At 38.8% G+C, this 21,306-nt stretch overlaps 1 protein-coding gene across 3 annotated transcripts in view; it reads left to right on the top strand.

Annotated features, from left to right (window-relative positions):
• Positions 1-3,842: 3,842 nt before the first annotated feature.
• Positions 3,843-21,306, top strand: part of LOC117402147 (palmdelphin-like) — a 38,117-nt gene continuing 20,653 nt past the window's right edge. Inside the window, exons 1-3 of one of the 3 annotated variants that reach the window (XM_059006827.1) lie at positions 3,843-4,010; positions 16,705-16,756; positions 19,438-19,518. In XM_059006827.1, the coding sequence (XP_058862810.1) occupies positions 16,712-16,756; positions 19,438-19,518 (126 nt within the window). In that variant the 5' untranslated portion in view covers positions 3,843-4,010; positions 16,705-16,711. Of the gene's footprint in view, positions 4,443-16,704; positions 16,757-19,437; positions 19,519-21,306 lie in introns of all 3 variants that reach the window. The other 2 variants (XM_034003011.3, XM_034003012.3) reach the window with 2 other exon arrangements.

Raw genomic sequence — 21,306 nt, 5'->3', positions numbered from 1 at the left:
TAAATGTGGAGGCTGAGGCTGTTTGAACAGAGTCCCTTGTCCGGACCCAAAACAGACAGCAAACTAAATGAAACCTTGATGAAAGAGGCGAGGAAGCACCTTCGGGACGGTGAGGTCACAGGGAACGCAGAGGGCAGCCACACAAGAGAAACAGTGTGTCTCCAATGACTGAGGCTGCCACTGGACAACCAGCTAGCTGCTGTGTCTCAGAAAACTGGGCCCAACGTAGAGAAAGCAGGTTTTCTGAGTCCTCAAGTGAGCCTCATTTTATTATTTCTGTTTGTATTGAAAGTAATAGCTTCATATGCAAGACCTTAATGTATTTGAAAGTAATAGCTTCATTGTATATAACTGAAACTAAAAAGGCTGGAGATTTAAACTACTGCTTAAAGGGATAGTTGGTTAAAATAAATAAAAACTTACCTGATGTACAATTCCATTCGTTATATCGGTCTTGTGCGCCGCTTTGAAACAAGGTTACAGTGAATGTGTAATTTTAATTCAAAACTGGTGTCTGCTACTGCGCTTGGTTTAAAACTGTTTACAAGTGATTTCAGATTTTGTTGGTGATTTAATGGCATCTTTTCTGTCATTAACCAATCAGCTGCTTCCTCTACTGACTGACATGCTTTCAGCCAATAGCAAGCTTTGACCCAGAAGACACTGCTGATGTGAAATGACCTAGGAATTCCTGTGAAGGAAGGCTTGGAAACTTAGAAATTTCTTCAACTCAGAATATTTCCACATATCCTGTTTTAATCCTGTACTAAAACGTGTTTCTTTCAAAACTGCACATTTGAGAGCTGTAGCGAATGGCAGGGCAAAGCAGGTTTATATTTATGGAATTGTTTTTGTTAACTACAAGGTAAAGCTAAAGTCTGATATTCACACAACTGTGTTACGGAGCCCAAAGCAGGGAAAAGATTCTCAAACATATTTCATGCAAAACTTTGAAATGGGACACTATTACTGAACACTTTGAAAGAAACAAACAAAAAGATGTACAGCAACATTAAATAACCCTTTTTAACAGGAGGATTTAATTCACAGCAAAAAAAAAAAAAAAAAAAAAAAAACAGGATGTGGTGCAGGTTTTTAAAGGTCATTTTAAAAGTTCAATTTTTCTGACAATTGTAGACAGAAACAGCTTAGGTTCACTAAATGTAGTTTTGTGTTGTGCTGTGTATTGCTGGTTTACAATTGTATTTATTCCTGGCAGTGTTGCAGGGTTGGTGATTTTTTTATTTAAAAAACAAAATTGGATTTATTTGATTTAAATCTTTTTTTTTTTTAATTTAAATTGTTTTTTTTAATTATGGATTTGTTTTTGTAGTAACGTAGTTGTAGCTCGACAGTACCTCCAAACTGTAAATTTAAGGATGTTGGAAATAGTGGTTTGTGAATAGTTACATACCAAACCAATCTTAAATGAATACATAAATAAAGCAAATTATTTATCATTATTATTTGTTTATTTAGCAGACGCCTTTATCCAAGGCGACTTACAGAGACTAGGGTGTGTGAACTATGCATCAGCTGCAGAGTCACTTACAACTACGCCTCACCTGAAAGACGGAGCACAAGGAGGTTAAGTGACTTGCTCAGGGTCACACAATGAGTCAGTGGCTGAGGTGGGATTTGAACCGGGGACCTCCTGGTTACAAGCCCTTTTCTTTAACCACTGGACCACACAGCCTCCTATGAGTTATCACTGTGACATCCTCTAAATGTGAACTACAAGAATTGAGCGATGGAGTACAACAGAGAAAAATCCCCCTCACTCATCCCAGTCATTCTTTTCTTTCTTTGATTTCCTCTTTCTGTGTCAGTCCAAACACACGCAGTTGTTACTTAGGACTGCTTTGCTTTTTAAAGTGTGTTCAATTGTTAATGTTCCTGATTGCACCACTAAATAAACCTGATTTCAGCACGTCTTAACACGGAGCTCAAGTGTCTATTTGGGACCCCACTGCACTGTCTTCAGAATCGCTTCGGTGAATATGTTAATGATGGGGCAGGCGCTCTATAACGGGGCAAGACATGTCTTCAGAATACTCTTACTGTTTATAGACAGTAAGAGTTTAACATGTTGGTGTTAATAAAATATTTTAAAAAACATACTTTTCATGTGTTTTCCTTGAGGAACTATATAAAATAGGTAGTAAACAAAACGATGATTTAAATCAATGATTTTTTTTAAATCAAGTGATTTAAATCATTATTAAAATCAGTGATTTAAAATTGACTTGATTTAAATTGGCAAACCCTGCAGTTCTCTCTATTTTCTGTTTATTTAAATTACCATGAAGCACTGTTCAGAAAAAATATTTTGGGGCAGCAGTGTGGATTAGTGGTTAGGGCTCTGGACTCTTGACCGGAGGGTCGTGGGTTCAATCCCACGTGGGGGACACTGCTGCTGTATCCTTGAGCAAGGTACTTTACCTAGATTGCTTCAGTAAAAACCCAACTGTATAAATGGGTAATTGTGTGTAAAAACAATGTAATTATATGTAAAAATAATGTGATATCTTGTAACAATTGTAAGTCGCCCTGGATAAGGGTGTCTGTTAAGACATAAAAGAATAACAAGTGGAGTTTGGTATTTTGAATTGGGATTGCTGTAGAAATCAATGGAGAATATTTTGCACCTAAATCTAAAATAAATCAATATATAAATGAAGAAATAAATGCATTTCGAAATAAATACTGCTAATACCATATATATTTTTGTAATCATAACTATATATATATATATATATACACATATATATATATAATTACTGATAATACCACATATATTTTGATAACCTATTGTAACTATATATATATATATATATATATATATATATATATATATATATATATATATTATATATATATATATATATATATATATATATACACAACTATAGTTATATATAGGAGGCTGTGTGATCCAGTGGTTAAAGAAAAGGGCTTGTAACCAAGAGGTCCCTGGTTCAAATCCCACCTCAGCCACTGACTCATTGTGTGACCCTGAGCAAGTCACTTCACCTCCTTGTGCTTCGTCTTTCGGGTGAGACGTAGTTGTAAGTGACTCTGCAGCTGATGCATAGTTCACACACCCTAGTCTCTGTAAGCCGCCTTGGATAATGGCATCTGCTAAATAAACAAATCTATCTATCTATCTATCTCTCTCTCTCTCTCTCTCTCTCTTTCTATATATATATATATATATATATATATATATATATATTCCTGCTAATAGCACATATATTTTGATAATCTAGTGTTGCAGTCGCTCACTTGCATGTGTTGCTGCGGTGCATACCCCGAGCTGCTTTGTGGGCCTGGCTCGTGACACTGTTCATTCTTGACCGTTACAAACACAGCGTGTCACATCAAACGGTTTTATTTTTTTTCCCACCTGTAGGACTTCGCGTATTTTTCTTCCTTCTGCCCTGTCGGTGACACGCGTAATTATGCTTTCGTTTGTATTTGTATGTAATTACACTGTGATGTAGAAATGATTCATAATAACACGTAGAAGAGCCCCGGGACCGGTTTTTAAATTGAAGCCAAGCAAAAACAAAACATTTCGCAACGACAGGTGTTCCAATTACACCTGACACGGAGTTTAAAACCGTTTCATATTTTAAAATATTGATCCTTCTCGGCTTCAAATGCCTTGGTATGGTGATGTTGAGGTCGCTTTGTCCGTATTGACTCTATTACTTATTATTATTAGGTATTTATTTACTTAACGATATCATTCAAATGTTTTACCGCCATAGGCATTTATCTTCCGATTATTACCGAACCGGTTCGACTCGTTTCTGTATCTACGTAGTACGGAGGGCGTAAAAAAACACCCAGCCCGCTCTCTACAAAGCTGCAGCTTTTCAACGGAAAACCCTTCACCACCTAGTCAAGCAGAGGAAAATAACAGGAAATGCAACAGCTTTTTTTTTTTTTTTTTTTTACAAAAAAAAGAGAGGCGGGACCAAGTTGAGTTGCACACAGAACTACAGGTATTGCAACGCAAGCTAAACTAAACTGAGCTGAACTAGTATGCAAAAGGGCGAGCCGTGTTAGGCTTTGACACGCACAGCACGTAAATGTAATACCTTTTCAGTTTTTTTGGGGAAAAAAAAACATTTAATATATACCTATTTCACGCCGCTGCATCACAGGCATGCACGGAACAAACATGGCTTGCTGGGTTAAGTTTGTTTAATACAGAAGAAGCACACCAGGTTCAGGTGGAGATTGGACACAGGTTTTTTTGTACTCTGCAGCCCAGTTGTTAAACTCAAAGACAGTTTCTTGAAGACTGTTGTTGCTTCACTTGGCGCCGTGACCGAATCTGCGAGGGACACTTTTTCTGTTGTTTGAAATCAAACCGGAGTTGGGCTGAAACAACCGATAGACCTGCTCTGAGAAGTGGAGTTTTATCGAGTGGGGTAAGTATCACCGAAGCTAAGTCTGCGCTTTTTATTTCTGCCAATTTACTTACTATGGCTAAATCTGCCATTACAAACAAATTTGAAATAACTCAGTGCAAACTCGAGCGAGCACGTATTTAGCTTCTTTAAGTTTTACAAGGTGTTGAGTGTGTGCCAAAAATGCAGGCTGTGTTTCTGCACATAATTAAATTCCAATATAACACAGAATTACCTTATCGATACCAGTTGACTGTTCCAATACTCAGACACCAGTAACCTTACTAAGCTGTCACACATTCAATTTCCACGTTACCTTGGCTGAAGTACAGTCAACTCGTAATTATAGAATATTGATAATACAGCATAGGAATTATGCATTTAGACAACAGAATAAAAATAAGTTAACAAAATGCATTGCATAAATAACAACAGATGTTTCAAATACGATGTGTAAATTGTATTTTGGAATACCCTCTCAGACAAAGAGATGTCAACAGCCTGTTGTGTTTTTTTTATGGCGCGGCAGGCTCAGGGGGGCGGGGTCGCTTGAGCTGCATCAGTGGGCTCTGCTGTGGTTTCGACCTCGGGATTATGGATCAAGGTGATTAGGTTAGGTTACTCATCTATCCACACAGAAATGTCACTATACTTGTTAGCCAGGGGCTGAGTTTGCAAAGCAGCAATCAATATTACAAACAGGCAAGCGTTGCAATGAACACCCTCAAAAGTCTTGAAGTGATAGAGGCTATGTAGGAAACAGGTAATCACAGTAGCGTTCATGTTTTTGGAGGCTTTGGGTTTTATTTGAAAAGGCTGGTAAAGTTAGTTCATGGTATGGGAATGGATTTCAAAACTTTGGTATATAATTAATCCTAGCATTATATTTTTGCATATAATAGCCTAAGAAACACAGTTACCCTGAAGAACATGTTTAGAAATGTAGTTTCTTTCAGTATTGACTAAGATGTGATGTGATTAAAGGATCTGTCCTCTGGGGTGGAGGGTTATAAAACCTCATTAGAAGCAGTGTTTTGTGCAGGCTCATGGGCTCAGGTGCACAATGCAATGCTGCTGAGATTTATTGAGGCTTTGCGTGGTTTGGGTTGATTTTTTTCCCCCTGAAGCCAGCCAAGATTAAAACGCCCACCATCTCGATCATAATTGCTGAACTAGATACAGGAGAGGCGAGAAAAACACGACAGCATGTGTGGCTTCCAAATGACACCTGCGCTTTCAAACACTGCAATTATAGAGAGTTATTTGAGTGAAAAGAATTGATGAATTGGAATGGACTGGCAGCGTCAGAGACTGTTGATTGCAAATCTGCAGGACTAATCCAGGTACCTCTGTTTGAGTATAGAGTTACTTAATAACGTGCTTGATATTGAAATGCCCAGTTCAGTGGCTGTAATCTTGAGCTTGTAGTCAACTGGCACCTAATTAAGGGAGAGCATTAAAATGCTTTATAAAGGAGGAGCAAATCCAGCCTGTGATTCACGCTGTTATGATCGATACAGCTTCCTGCTGCAATCAGTGCTTGGGGTTATTGTGTGTATTGAATGAGGCCTATCAGATGTCATAATGCTGTGTCATCTTTCCCTTTCAGTCACTAATCCCTTCCACCACCATTCGATATGTGTCACATTTGTCCTTGATTCCACAGTCGTCCCGTCAGAGTCATGCCTTTCAAACTCTTGGTTAAATATTTGCTTTTGCTCATTTTACTTAGCCAGCTCACTACTCCAGCTCTTATGTGCTGCATGGTCAATCATGTGACATCTGCATAATCCAGCTCCTTTCCAGTAGGTGGTTAAAGTGGCCGCACCACACCATGCTGTGCTATAAAGCAGTGCTTTTCAAAGTTTGTTGGCCATGAGCACATTTGTGCATTTGTCAAGGCATGATCCAAAACTATTTATTCCAAAATGTGAAACAGAAGGACATTAAAATGCAGATTAATCAAATGGAACCCAAGTACAGAGTAGTAGATTGTAATGACATTAGTATTCCAGATTATGTCAGAAATGTATAAACGTTATGTCTTTAGTGTTGTATTGTTAGATTGCAGTCCACTGTAGATTTAGTAAAAGCTATTGAGGCGCCTGCTCGTGGTTATCTGCATGTGGACCTGTTGCTAGTACAGCATCTGCAGATTGTGCATTGAATTACTTTGTGGTCTGCAATCTTATGTTTGCATCTCTTTCTTTCCCTCACAAATGTAAATGTATTCCCAATATGTATCCTCTGTTTATTTAAAATGAAGTAAAAAAGCAACCAGTAGTAAAACCTGTCGCTGCTCCTGTGCGCTGTGCTGCCAGCAGCTCATCCCAGCTACATTGGACGGTTTGAAAGTCATAAACAGCAGGTGTGTTATTTGAACACTGTTCCTCTAATGACAGGTTAGACAAACTCAAAGAAAAAAACTGTGCTCTGTCTTTGTCTGGGCCATGTTGACACTGTACAGGTTGGTTTGCTATAATCAGTAAAACAAGCTAGCTGGAATACAGTAAATCTACAATTTATTTAAGAGCGGTCCAATACATACTGACCAAATTAATGTCTACAATATGCAAATATGTGTTGCTAATGCAGTAGACTTTTTAAAGTGAAACTTGGTCAGACTACTTTTTTAAATATTTAAAAAAAAAACAAAAAAACAAAAAAAAAAAACTTAAGAAATGAAAGACCAGAAACCTTGTCATGTAAAAGTTATATGTACAGGGTGCATCACAGTATACATGTGAGCTTGCACTATCAGAATATCACATTGTCTAAGCATTGTGGAAACTGGAGGGTACTGTACTTGGAGGATGATGTGCAAAGGAAACATGTCTCTGACAGAGACACACCAGAGGGTTGATAAATAATGTCACCATTTAGGTAGAATTGAAGACCATGCAAAATAAGAGTGCTGAGCAGATTAGGAATCGTATAGTATTGTGTTTTACTGAACCTAAATTCAGTTTCCTAACATCCCATAAAGGTAGTTCCACTTGTACTGTAGGTGTGTAGAACAGTTTTCACCCTGAAGCCGCCTTGCTGTTCTGTTGCCAAGTCATTTAAACAGAAACTTGCTTTCACAAGAAGTACAAGAAGAAACAACAAATAGCTGAAGACCTTGAGAGACACATTAGCCTTTTGGTAGTACTTTACACCTAAGCAATCCAATTCAAAATGATTATTTCAATTGCAATCTTAATGTGTATTGCTAATTTTCTGTGGTGGTAGTATAGGAGACACCCTTGTAAGCTAGCTGTTCAATCTTGCTGGTGTCTGTTGATACAGTGTTCAGTAAGGATTGACAGGAGGTTTAATGACATGACATCATGCTTGGAGGGTACTGAGGCTTGGGGCTATAGGCTAGTGTCTGTCACCACAGTGGTGCAATAGCCATTGTAAAAAAACTGATCATAAGTGCGTTTTGTATTGCAAATAAATTTTCCAAAACTAAAATAAAATCTGAGCGCTGCAGTGTAACTTGTAGGTATATGCTAAGAAAAGTGAGCTGTAATGTCCCACAACAGAAGTGTGACTAAAAATGACGCACTCTTTTTAATTGGACTGATTTCTTTAAATGCATTCCCTGACACACTGTGTGTAATATATAAAAGCTGCATCTCTCTGCTGCCAGTCAGTTTCAGTAACAGTAAGAGAGCACAACAGTGAATAGACACTAACCGCAGGGTTAAAAGGAATGAGCTATGAAGATAGGTTTGTTTAGCCTAGAACAAAGCCAGATTAGAAGGGACTTGATTGAAGTCTTTGCAATCTTAAAAAGGTGTTGACAAAGGCCCAGCACAGAAATTGGGACCTGAGGACACATTTGGAAAGTAAGTGGAGACAGATTTAGGACAGAGGGTCAGAGACAGATCTTTACCAGAGAGTGTTGAGGGCATGGAATGGGTTACCTAGTTATGTTGCTGAAGGAGACTCTTCTTCACACAGAGAGTGGTGAGGGGATGGAATGGGTTACCTAGTTATGTTGCTGAAGGAGACTCTTCTTCACACAGAGAGTGGTGAGGGGATGGAATGGGTTACCTAGTCATGTTGCTGAAGGAGACTCTTCTTCACACAGAGAGTGGGGAGGGGATGGAATGGGTTACCTAGTCATGTTGCTGAAGGAGACTCTTCTTCACACAGAGAGTGGTGAGGGGATGGAATGGGTTACCTAGTCATGTTGCTGAAGGAGACTCTTCTTCACACAGAGAGTGGTGAGGGGATGGAATGGGTTACCTAGTCATGTTGCTGAAGGAGACTCTTCTTCACACAGAGAGTGGTGAGGGGATGGAATGAGTTACCTTGTCATGTTGCTGAAGGAGACACTTCTTCACACAGAGAGTGGCGAGGTGATGGAATGGGTTACCCAGTAATGTTTCTGCCGCTGAATCATTGGCATCCTTTAAAACCCGACTTGTCTGATCACTATTTACTTCAGTAACTTTGCTTCTCTGCACTGTACTGTATCAGAATATACAGTTATATATCTGACATTCCAGTTTGTTTAGATCCTTGAAAGCAGTTTCAGCTACAAAAATGTCCCCCCTCCATCAATATTAAAACTGAATTAATGACAAGCAAACTGGTTTCAACGTTTTTAAAACGCTGCTTGTCTGAACAAGTGAAAAGATGTGTGTGATCATCAAGAGCTTTGAAGTGAGTGGGTTCTGTTAGCCAATTTTTTCATGAACAATTGTACATTCATTTTATTGTATTATCCCAATAAATATGCAAAACTAAAAGGAACGTTACTGTTTGATCACTGCTTACAAAGCTTTATGGAGATCAATTTGATTTATTTTAGGGTTTTCAAGTGTTACGTAGTTCAAAATCTGGTGCAAGCCCATTTACGGTTGGAATCTAATGTTACGTAAAGACAAATATTTAAGTATTCAACTGCTTGAAATGCATTTGTTTGCAAACATTAGCATGTTCGTATTCGTTGATATAACAGAAATTATAACTTCAATATCATGCAAAGGAAGTCAATACATAAATTGCGTCTGAAATAAAATATTGCGCATGTTTCTCTCCTTTCTTTACTAGGCTTTTGATAGGGTACCGTACCAGGTTTATTTAACTTTATTTTTACAGTAGTCGTACAAATTATACTTTTGTTTTACAGCTTATTTAAAATTAAAGAATATTCATGAAAAAGCCATGTTCGTCCCAGCACTAATATTAAACGTATATTCCAATTCCCAGTTTCTGGAGTTCTCAACAGGGCAGTGATTGCGGGAATGCAAGTTTTTCAATCCAGTGATTTGAAAAACAAAGCCTTTCATGATTACTTTGAAGGGGCTCCATTCTCTATCTAACTAAGATCTCTGTGTGAATGGTACATGCTGTAATCATTAAACCCTGCCTCTGTAGCACTGAATGCACACTGATACAGACACACACATGAGAGGGGGTTTGTCTTAACCTGCCATGAACAGACCTGAGAATGTTACTCTGTGAGTTTAAGAACTGGAATTTTATCTCATTCACAGGCATACTTGCACATCAGTGACGATACAGAATGTGTGTGTGTGTTTTCTTTCTTTTGTTTTTTTTCAAATGTTAGTCCAAAGGTCGAGCAGAGTTTATTTCACAAGAATGTTTCAGTTTGTACAGATCCCAAGGATTGTATCTGAATGTGAACGGGTGTGCAAGTCTTCATAATTCTGAGAAACAGAGAGGAGCAATCTGCCTGGCCTTGGCCTTGGAAACCACTCTTCCTCTCTTGTATTTCTGCCCGGTTTGCATAGAAACTGACCCACGCAAGAAAAAGGGCAGGTTAGGACTGGGGAATAGTTCAGCTCTGAACTGGTGATTGTTTCATCGCTTAAAATGGTTAAACTTTGAAGAACATAGATTTTAAAGCTTTGATTATCATTTACTTTAATAAATAACCTTGTAAAAGAAGACACTGTACAGTATAAAAAAAAAAAAGTAATTTACTGACTGGAAATAGAGTTGCACAATCCAGTCATTATCTCTCAGGAGATACTGTTAGCCAATTGTTTTTAATTGCAGAGCTGAGGACCTCTGTACCTCATAATTAGGGGTAAGAAGAATTCATGGCAGCCAGTGGGTGTTACAGATAGGACATTGCTATAATAGTTATAATTCCTAAAATGTAATTCTGGCGTCAACCAAAACTATTGCTTTAAAATCCTTTTAATATTTTTTAAAAAAAAAAGTATTGAGCAAGCTTTTTACTACAGAGCTTAAACATAAATATCCACCAAAAAAAATCCACAGCTTGAAAGCATGCATTTTTTTGTTTGTTATGTGAGGGCCATCCAGATGGAAATGACGTCACATTAAAATGAGCTACACTGTTTAATTATTCTTATTTAACTAGATATCATAAACATACAGTACAGGGTGCTGTGTAAGATACACAGGGTGACTTTAACCCACTCGTGGGTAGCTGCTCTGACCCCTGTGGAGTGGATATACACCTGTATTGTACTGCATGCTGTTACCGTTTCACTATATCAGTACATACATTACCACTGAGCGTTTCTGTAGTCATGGGCTTGCTGTATCTCCCTGTCACTTGCTCTAGATAACTGTCCATGGCATTATAGTGCAAGGAAATGCTTTGCATCTTTGGCATTTGCAGTAATGCGCAAACCAGTTGCTTTACATACTTACAATAGGCGGATTTTGGCAGTACAAGCCTGTGCATCTTTTCTGTGATCCGGAGTGGATTTTTAATTGTAATAGACGTGATTCAGCGCAGTCCACAGCCCTTATCCTCTCTCTCTCCCCACCTCTTCCCTTGGTCTCCCCAGTGCATGATTTTGAAACGGAATTGCTAGCGTTCAGATCCAGTTTCTCTCCTCACAGAGGCTTATCTTTGGCATGGAAACCTGCTTTCTTTCACCTTTCGCATTGCTGCGGTAGGAAATTTAAAGAGCCAGTCGAATGACTTGCATTCTTTGCATGTTTCTTACCCTGGTCTCTTGAGATTTGACTGGAAGCAAAAGCATATTAAGCCCGGATATAAAGCTTTCTCTAGTAACAATTTTTAAAGATATAGGATTCATGACATTTTAGGACTGTTGAGTTTTTTTTAGGGCTTACAGTTCACTTTTTCTCAACTGTTTGTGAGAGTTAAAAGTTAATTTTTCCTTTCAAAGCACAGGTTAATGTAAAAAAATACCTTCCTTAAGACCGCCCCCCCCCCCCCCCCCCCCCCCGCATTCCTCCCCCCCGCCCCACTCATTAAGCAAACTTAGTTCAGAAGCTTTAAGAACGTTCATAATCAGCTGGGACAACTATTTTATTCAAACAAGCACGGCTTCAAATGTATTCAGTGGCACAAATGACCATGTTTGTATCCATTCATATAATAGATTTTAAAAGTGACTATTAAAAAGAAACAAAGTAAACTCCTGCATAAATGATGTCTGAAATCATTCTGAACCGCAGTACCTGGACTGCAATAAGTGATGTTGCCGTACGCCATTTAAATATTCAAAATGGGATGCTAGTTCCCGTTTCCTCAATAGAAGCTGCTTTGTTTGTGTCTCTGGTACTGCGAATATCATGACAGAGGTGCTATTGATTATGCTGCTCTGCCCTAATTATAAGGGATCTGATTGCTGGGATCTTTCAGCACAAAGAAACTGGTTATATTTTTGTTAGGTGAGCTTTTAAATACAGTTTCAGTACTGCATATCCACTGCAGTACAAAGTGGTGCTAAATGTCAGTACAACACAAAGGTGATTCAGGTGGTGTTGCCGGTGAGCAGTACCTCCGAGACCTACTTGAGACACTGCTACACACACAATGTATTAACTGCTATAAATCACAAAACAGTTCAAATGTACAGTATAGTATCCGTGATGTATTGCAAACTGCTGTAAATGAATACCATATTTCAATTTCAAATAAATCCAAAAGTAAAATCTAAAGGTGACTATTGATCATATTCAGAAACAACATTTGAGTGGTTGTGCTCACTTAAGCATGCCAAGTTAGTCATTTTTCACATTGAGGAAGCAAACTTAAGTGAGCACTAGCACTCAGATGTACTAAACCAAGTCTACTTTTTCATTGAAAATATGTATGATAGATTTAAAAGGTAAACGACCATGTACACAGATTTAACATGGTCTAAAATCCATAATTGATACGTGATTTATAATATGCATCACAATACATCCTGATCAGTTATGATGCACTATTTATTTTGTACACTTTTATTCAGCATTCAAGTTCCATTTGGTGGACTACAAATAACAATAGTCTTGCATCGCCTTGCACACAACAAAACAGTTCAGGCTTCGCTTGATATTTAATTAGCTGCTCTGAATGTTTAATACAATTATCTTTGGAAATTGGCCATGCTTTACAAATAAAGTGTGTCTTTAACTAACAAACTTTCACTGTAAGGAAGAGACCTGGCAATGACCGTATGGCAAGTCATGAAAGAAATGTGTGCGAACACTGACTTTAAAACATAATCCTGTCCTAAACCTCTAGTTTTCTTTGAGTGTATCTGATCCCACCTTTGCAGGATGCTGTCTCCCTGTCAAGGGGAGTAGCTCCATGATCTCACAAAGGTCTATCCTGCTTAAGGGCCCCACCAAATCACTTCCAGCCTTTCCTCCCCAGAGGTGAAAAAAGCTGTGAAGAGGGCATGAGGCCAAGTAGAAACATTTACGTACAGTTATATAGACTGACTTCATGCTTTTGTGACGAACACCATCAGAATAGCATACTCCTTAATGACGTTGGGTTTATTACAGGATATACCGATTCAGTATTTGGAATCTAAAGAAATAAGCGGCAGAGTCAATTTGTATAAAAGTCGTATGCTAAAAGATAAATAAAAGATAAATAAATAGGGGAATTAGTCTATTTGTTTACCTGCAGTTCTCTTTCCTAGATACATGTCTGCAGTGTTGAAAGAATTCAACTTGAATTGTAACTGCTCTGCTGAGAAGTTATCTCAAGCAGGGGGTACTGTATGCATGTCCCTGGATCGGAACACAAACCATGTAAATACACCCTGAACCAAGCAGCTATTCTGCTAAACAGGGAGTTACAGCCATGCATTTAAACTGCAGCCCCGGATGAAGCCTGCATCACGAATTACATGCACATCTTGCCCAGCCGCCACTGAGCTCCCAGCACCTGTCTCTTCTGCACCAATAGAATAAACTTCACTATCCAAAGCACTGCATGAATGAAATAACCTCAGGAATATATTGCTGGGCACTTGTAAATATGTATTCTGTAACTAGGAACTGCGACTTGACTATATAATAGATGTGAACACACTGAAGAAGGCACTGGCCGAAACAATTGTCTGCTTGACTCAGCTTCTAATATTTTTGCATTTGAACTCCGATTGAGTGTTTTGAAGTGATGTCAGCGGCACACTTGTTTGTTAACTGTTGTTGGTGGCGTCATGTTGCCTGCAGCACATCAAGGTTAACTGGCCTGCTGTTTACATTGTCTGAATGCACTGGTTGTTCAGTGAGACTAAGTGTGTTACTGTGGCATGCATCATTTCTGTGACATGCCAAAGGTCATACGTTTCTCCTTTTTGTATTTTGTAAATACGTGGCTAGCTGACAATGTTGCTGAGACAATCATCTGAAATCTGTGTGGTATCTCTGGTGTGTTCAGTACAAAGAGGTGTGTGTTGCTCTCCGCATTACTAATCCCTGGCAAGCAAGAGCAAGTAGCTCCATCTTGTGAGGAACTCATCCACTTGTGATGACCCTTCATATGGACATTCATTTGTCTTGAGCTTTTACCATAAACATGTAAACTATATAGGAGGCTGTGTGGTCCAGTGGTTAAAGAAAAGGGCTTGTAACCAGGAGGTCCCTGGTTAAAATCCCACCTCAGCCACTGACTCATTGTGTGACCCTGAGCTAGTCACTTAACCTCCTTGTGCTCCGTCTGTCGGGTAAATATTGTTTAAAGATGGTGCTCAAATAAAAAAAAGGAAAAAAATGACCTGAAAATTAGCAAAAAAAGTGGTCTTACATAGGATTCGATACACCTGGGAAAGAAATGTGGTGATAGACAAGTTCATTTCTGCTTATATACCCTATGGTAGTTCCACTATTAAAAGGTGAAACAACTTCCATAGTAAATTCTCAGGCAAAATTCCAATATTATAGACTCTTGTCCTTCCATGGTGTCTGTAATAGATAACAAGCACAATAAATAATAGGATATTTAATAGGTAACAAACTATATACATTTTATAACCCACAATATCATGCAAAGACAATGCAGACCAACCACTGAGCCATAACAGTATAAAATAAGTAACTGCTACCGTCCTGCAGTTAATAAATCACCTGGGCATACTCGATTGGTCCTGAAAAGCTAAAGAGTGCAAGTAGTTGGGTTTAAAGGCAGTTTAATCAGTCAAATATTACTTTACCCTTCTGGTTTTATATATGTATGTGTGTGTGTGTGTGTGTGTGTGTGTGTCACATTGAGACAAGAGGGTCCCAGGGGTGAAGTAGCTACAGTTAGTCAACAATCATATACCCAGGCCCATATCTTATCCAGGCCCATATCTCTCCCAGGCCCATATCTTACCCAGGCCCATATTACACACAACCAGATCATTCCTGCGAAACGGGGGCCAGGGAACTTCTTACTTCCTGATCTGGGACTTTCCAAAACAGTGTTGGATAGAAACCAAAACTCTCCTCTGGTTCCCGGAAAAAAATAAGAAAAAGGGAGCCGGGTATTCTAAAGACAGCAGATTCCTGGAACGGCTCTGCGTGCTGCAGTCCTCTCATCCCATTTTCATTCCCCAGCAAGCCACTACCTTTTGTAGACCCAGATAAGCATCTAAACATTGATACGCATCTTTTTTAAAAAGCTTCATTTTTTTTTTTTTTTTTTTAGTTTTCCAAGAAGAGAAACATTTGTTCTAAAGGAGTGTTTTTCGTTGGTGACTGGAACATTTTATTATTATTTATTTCTTAGCAGACGCCCTTATCCAGGGCGACTTACAATTGTTACAAGATATCACATTATACATTATTTCACATTATACAGATATCACATTATTTTACATACAATTACCCATTTATACAGTTGGGTTTTTACTGGAGCAATCTAGGTAAAGTACCTTGCTCAAGGGTACAACAGCAGTGTCCCCCACTGGGGATTGAACCCACAACCCTCCAGTCAAGAGTCCATAGCCCTAACCACTACTCCACACTGCCCCCCAACATGACTGTCAGCAAGAAATCGGGAAGTCTTTCTGCATCGTACATTAGGTATATCTTAAGAGCCAAGATATACCAAAGTAGTACATGCTGATACATATACATTCTTCTTGTTTTAGATTTTTTTTTTGTTTTATTCTACACGGATGGGTGTTCCAAAGCAAATGTATTTTTCATATTTCAATGGCCAGCTGTAGCAGTGATAAGGGCTCTGCCAAGATTGAAGTACATAGCAATGGCATTGTTTAAGATCAATTCAATCTATGATAATGAGTTAATGGTTAATTATGGATGTGATAAACAGAAAACACAATGGTTCCTAATGACAATTGAAACAATCAATCTGTGAGTATAGACTGTTATTCCTCTGTCTCTGTGTTTGACTTCCCTCACTCGTTTTAATCTTTTTGCGTTACCTCCTACATTGCGTATCCTTTCTGTATATCCTCGCATCCTGGTGACTTTTTACAGTTCAGTTCAAAGCGCCCCTGTGGGCTCAGTAAAGCTCTGTCTTCTCTCTAAGTTCACCTGGGACACCAGAGTGGAACCATTAACCTGTAACCACTCATTTCAACCCCAGTTTGCCACTTTGCTTAAAGTTTTTAATAATATTTTCTTCAAAACCAAGTTTATCAAGCCTTATTGTACCAAACATATATATACACACAAACACACACACACGCTGGACCCGGATTCTGGTCATTTCTGAAAGATTCTATTACAGAATAAAACACAGGATAATAACCTTGAAAGAATGTTCCTCCGCACATTCGCCTCTGCTGTGGAGCCCAGATGGAAGTGGTGACAGTCGAGGTTGTAACCCGATGCTGGAGACAGGCTGTATTACGCAAGTTTACTGCCAGGAGGAAAGAAAACAGGCTGAATGGCAATGATGAGCAGCTAAGCTGGGGTCAAACTTACTTAAAGAACACAGTTGAAATAAAGCACCCCCAGCCTGATCTGATAGCAGCCCTGTGTTTGGTACCTGCCCCCCCTGCCTGGGAATCATTCCAAGCCAGCCTCCTTTGAAGGAGAGTCTTGCTAAATGTAACCTTCGTGTTTTTCTTTTTTGCAGAGCGACAATGGAAGAGACAGAGTTGTACAAGCAGAGGCTCCAGGCCATAGCTGTAAGTAACTTGGTAATGTTCTGCTTTTAATCCTGAAAGTGATACATTAATTTATTATGGTTGCATTGCATTATCTGTGTTAAAGAGCAAGTAGCTTGCATTGTTTTTTCTGTTTCATTTTATGATGTTAAGGTGCTTTGACTGTTAAGGTGCTACCATAGACATTTATAATGTAGACTAGATCAGCCAGTGTCTCTTCTATGAGTGAGCACCAGCACCATCTAGTGCACAGCAGGGTATTGCTGTAAAAAAAGGAAATCCAAAGTGGCAGGTCATTAAATGGCGCTGGCTTTTACTTCAGTAAAGACACTTTGGCTAGCCTATGTTATATCAATGGCAGCTAACTAGAACAGAATAGCAGCTTCTGAACTTGCATGAAAGCACCTTAACACGAAAATGTGAAACAAGCACAGTATTTTAGTAATTGCAACAAGAACAATTGAGAATGTTTGCAAATATCATAAACATTACTGGGACAGTAAAAAAAAATAAAAAATAAGGTAATATAATTTAAAGCTACTTAGTTTTTATATCCATTTGGCTTGGCTTTCTTATCCCTTAGGAGATGTTTTAGCAATGACCTTCAGGCTTCATCGAGTGCTCAAGGTGATCTTCCAAATGGATCAAATCCGAGACAGAGCCAAGGTTTTGATACTTGTGTCCCTGGCACTTCATGCATCCGCTAGTTGTAGTTATTATTATTATTATTATTATTATTATTATTATTATTATTATTTATTTCTTAGCAGACGTCCTTATCCAGGGCGACTTGCAGTCGTAAACAAAAATACATTTCAAGAATCACAGTACAAGTAATAATACAATAAAGAGCAAGATAAAATACAATGACTTTGGTTCTAGCAAGTACAAGTATATGACAAAATACGATTCAATAACGGAGCAGATAACAGTGTCTGTGATAGTTACATCAGGATATAATTAAATACAAAATACTACAGATTAAATAACAATTGTGACAGATTACAGTACTCTAAAGTACAGGATTAAATGCAGTAAAATAGCTATTAGGTGACAAATGCTGTGGACTTCTGTATTTAATAAAATGAGCTAAGTCAGTTGTACTGATCTTGAGTCTTCCAGCTGTGAATGGGAGCCTTTGTGACATCATAGAATATCAGTCATAGTACCCTACATAGTGTGCGTACCTAAACTCAACGGTACTGTTGAGCGCTGACTCAACAAAAACGTCACTATTGTCACAACACTTCCGGGTATTTAGGAACGCTTTGTTGCATTCCTAAACTAAACGGTAAAATTTAAAATGAACGATTCTGCATGTTGGCCTGCGGCTTCTAAAAAGAATCTTAAATACAAGTTTGTATTAAATATGCTGCATTACTTCATATATATATATATATATATATATATATAGGTTGTAGTTACGTTGTCATATTTGCTGTGTTTTATTTCTTATACAGTAATACATAAATAAAATAAGTAATGATGTGTGTCTGTGTGTGTGTGTGTGTATTAACAATTACCGTTTTGACGGAGGATTGCGGTATTAATAGCTACATTTAAATCGAATTCATAATTTTGGTGGGTGTCGCCATCTTTCTGTTGAAAAACTCACCAGCTCTGAGAGTCGGTGAGTTCGTTGAGTCAGCGTTGAGCCAACGCTGCATGTCACTAGCTCTCAACGATGAGTTTAGGAACTATTTGGGAGAGTTGTTGCTTCTTAGCGTTGAATTTAGGAACGCAGCCATATTCATGGGCTAATGAGAAAATAAAGCACTTGTCCCTCATTCACATTAAATTAATCATTCTTCACAGTATAGTTCAATCCAAAATGTGGTTTAAATAAACAAACTTAATAGTAGAAAACACTGCCAAAGAATGTTCCCATTTGTGGTGTAAGAGTGTTTCTTACAGTACAAGTGTGGGTGTTCCAAAGCGTGTTTATTATTCTTATTTCAGTGGCCGGCTTGTAGCTGTGACGTCACAGTAGCTGCTTCGCCAAGGTTTTGAGTTCTCCACTCCCCACAGTAGCTTTCACTGGTCTCCACAGCAGCACAGGGGCATGTGTAAACCGACTCAGCCTTCTGAGCTACTAAATAATTCAGCATCTCCTTTGAGCTCGGGCGAACTCCCCTTTTCACAGCAGTAAACCGACACCAGCCTCTGTGGATACTGTTCAATTATTAGCAAGACAAGACCCCGGCTGCTTCTTCTAACGAGCCCCAGAGCGTGCTGGCCAAATGATGTGCCAAGACTGTGAAAGAAGCTGGAAACTCCCTCGCGATGGGACTGCCCAAAAACAAACCACAACAAACTACCAGCATATGAAACTAAAGATTAAAACTGGAGTGCCACTCATCATACGTACTAGTGATCAATAATACATTTGTTAAATTAATTGCAAAAAAAGCTCAGCACTTCTGTTAAACATAACTAAAACATTTACTGCTATTTTTTGTCTGTTTTTTTAGCACTTAGCTTTAATGCGTGTTCCTATTGCTATAAGACTAGGAAATGTGTTAAATTGATTAATCAATCGCTTTACAGAAAAACCTCAAGATTAAAACCATTACTGGTGATACATAGTAGACATGCTCTTTTGTACTGTATGTTTTTCAGGAGACTTCTCTATCTTCAGCCAAGGCCTCTAAAGTTTCATTCCTTCTTTGTCATGGAGGTTTTGTTTTCTTGTTGTTCTTCAGGAGAAGCGTCGTATTCAGGAAGAGCAGGAGCGAACGAGGAGGGAGATGGAGGAGGAGAGACTGCGTCTGCAGCAGATGAAGGTGCTTCTTCTACTCCTTTAAAACTGAGGGCTGAGCACATTGCAGGGCTGAGATAACTCATAGGAGCATCAGAACCCAGGGCCACTGCCAATGATGAAAACCTCATACAAGTTAACTTGTTTGTTTTCAACGTTTATTTTTCAGGGGTACTATGTATTTTCCTGGGGTTTTTCATTGGAACACCATAAAACCTGGTCATTGCCACTTTCAGTTTATGTCGTTTCTGACTGAGCTGATGACATGCTGTAATTCAGTGGTGGCGGAGCTATCCAAAACCAACACTAGGAAAGAGTCAGATATGATTGACAGCCGTTACATTGGCTGTGATTTTCCTTAGCTTGGAAATCTCCCCTCTAGGGGCATTTGCTGATCAAAAGCAAAGAGTACATTGAAAATAACGCACAGCAGCAAAGTCCCAGCAACCATTTGCACAATTTACATTTTTCATGATGTTAAAAAAAACTTGAGTCAACTCCAAAATAATTACGTTACTCTAAAAGTGATTTACTACAGTATTTTTTGTGAGCCTCTGAAAAACGCTGCAAAGGTGGAAACCTACCTCTAATACAAATCTTATAGGCCTCACATTGTAGTCTGTTCAGCATAAGCTGAAACAAGAAATGTGCAGAACTTTAAGCCAGTCCATTTGAACTTACAAGCATGGGTGGAAGGGTGGTCCTTGATCAATACTGTATTATTCAGCTGCACTTAAATTAATTATATTCCTGTATTTGTGATTCATTTTGTGTTCACGGTCCCCAAAGCAGAGCATAACCTCCCTTAAGCATTTAAAAAATGCTTGTAATTCAGTTCAGAAAAAGTACAGCATATAAAAAATTAATAATGATTTAGCATCTTGGACTTTTAATTAGAATGATTTATTGACAGTAAAACTGCCTTGAACTAGCCCCCAAGCGCAGACTCACTTTGCAAGTTAGACAGGCATATAGGGCCAAACCAAACATAAGCACTTAAGGACCAGTGCTGGTAGTCATTAGGCAGTAAATGGGTTAGTCCAGCTCCTGTTGATGTTTACTTGGCAGTTTCAGTACTGTGCCCTATTGTTCATGGACAGACTCTCCCTCTTCCTGCCAATCTGCTCAGTCTTTTACCTGCTACTGTTCATTTTATTGTACACTTGTAGGTTTTGCTGTACATTTTAAACATTCTCTTACTCTGCTGCAGCACAGAGCAGAGGGAAGATGTTCAGAGAGTATAAGAGCCTTCCTTTCACTTTCTCTGCTCCACCAGCACAGAGCAGAGGGAGGCTGTTCAGAGAGTATAAGAGCCTCCCTCTTTCTCTTTCTCTGCTCCACCAGCACAGAGCAGAGGGAAGATGTTCAGCGAGTATAAGAGCCTCCCTATCTCTGTCTTAGTAGCCCAGAGAGAACAAATGTTTGTTACCTGAGTCTGAGATGAGATTAAATAAAGCAGAACAAAATTACTTCAATTCTGCAAGTATTTGGAAATAACAAAAGCAGGTGTAAACCTTTGTGGTCTGTATCAGTGTGGCAAAGTGGTAAGTGGTACGTGCAGGTGCAGGGGTGATGCAGTGCAGTAATGAAACACAGAGAGTTATAATCCAGTTTGGAACAGTTTTTAATTGTATCCAGGTCTGGTGACCAAATAATAATCCCCTGCAATACACAGCAATGTGTAGAGCACGGAGTAAATAACAACAGGGTTACAGTCCCAAATAATAAACCTGAATATCCGTCCCACAATATACTAGCACGGTCACCAGTCCTGGCTGCGTGCAGTAGTTTTCATGGTGGGTAATAACAATTA

Source organism: Acipenser ruthenus, chromosome 34 (assembly GCF_902713425.1).
Source record: "Acipenser ruthenus chromosome 34, fAciRut3.2 maternal haplotype, whole genome shotgun sequence".
Lineage (NCBI taxonomy): Eukaryota > Metazoa > Chordata > Actinopteri > Acipenseriformes > Acipenseridae > Acipenser > Acipenser ruthenus.
This window is presented reverse-complemented; position numbering and strand designations above follow the sequence as displayed.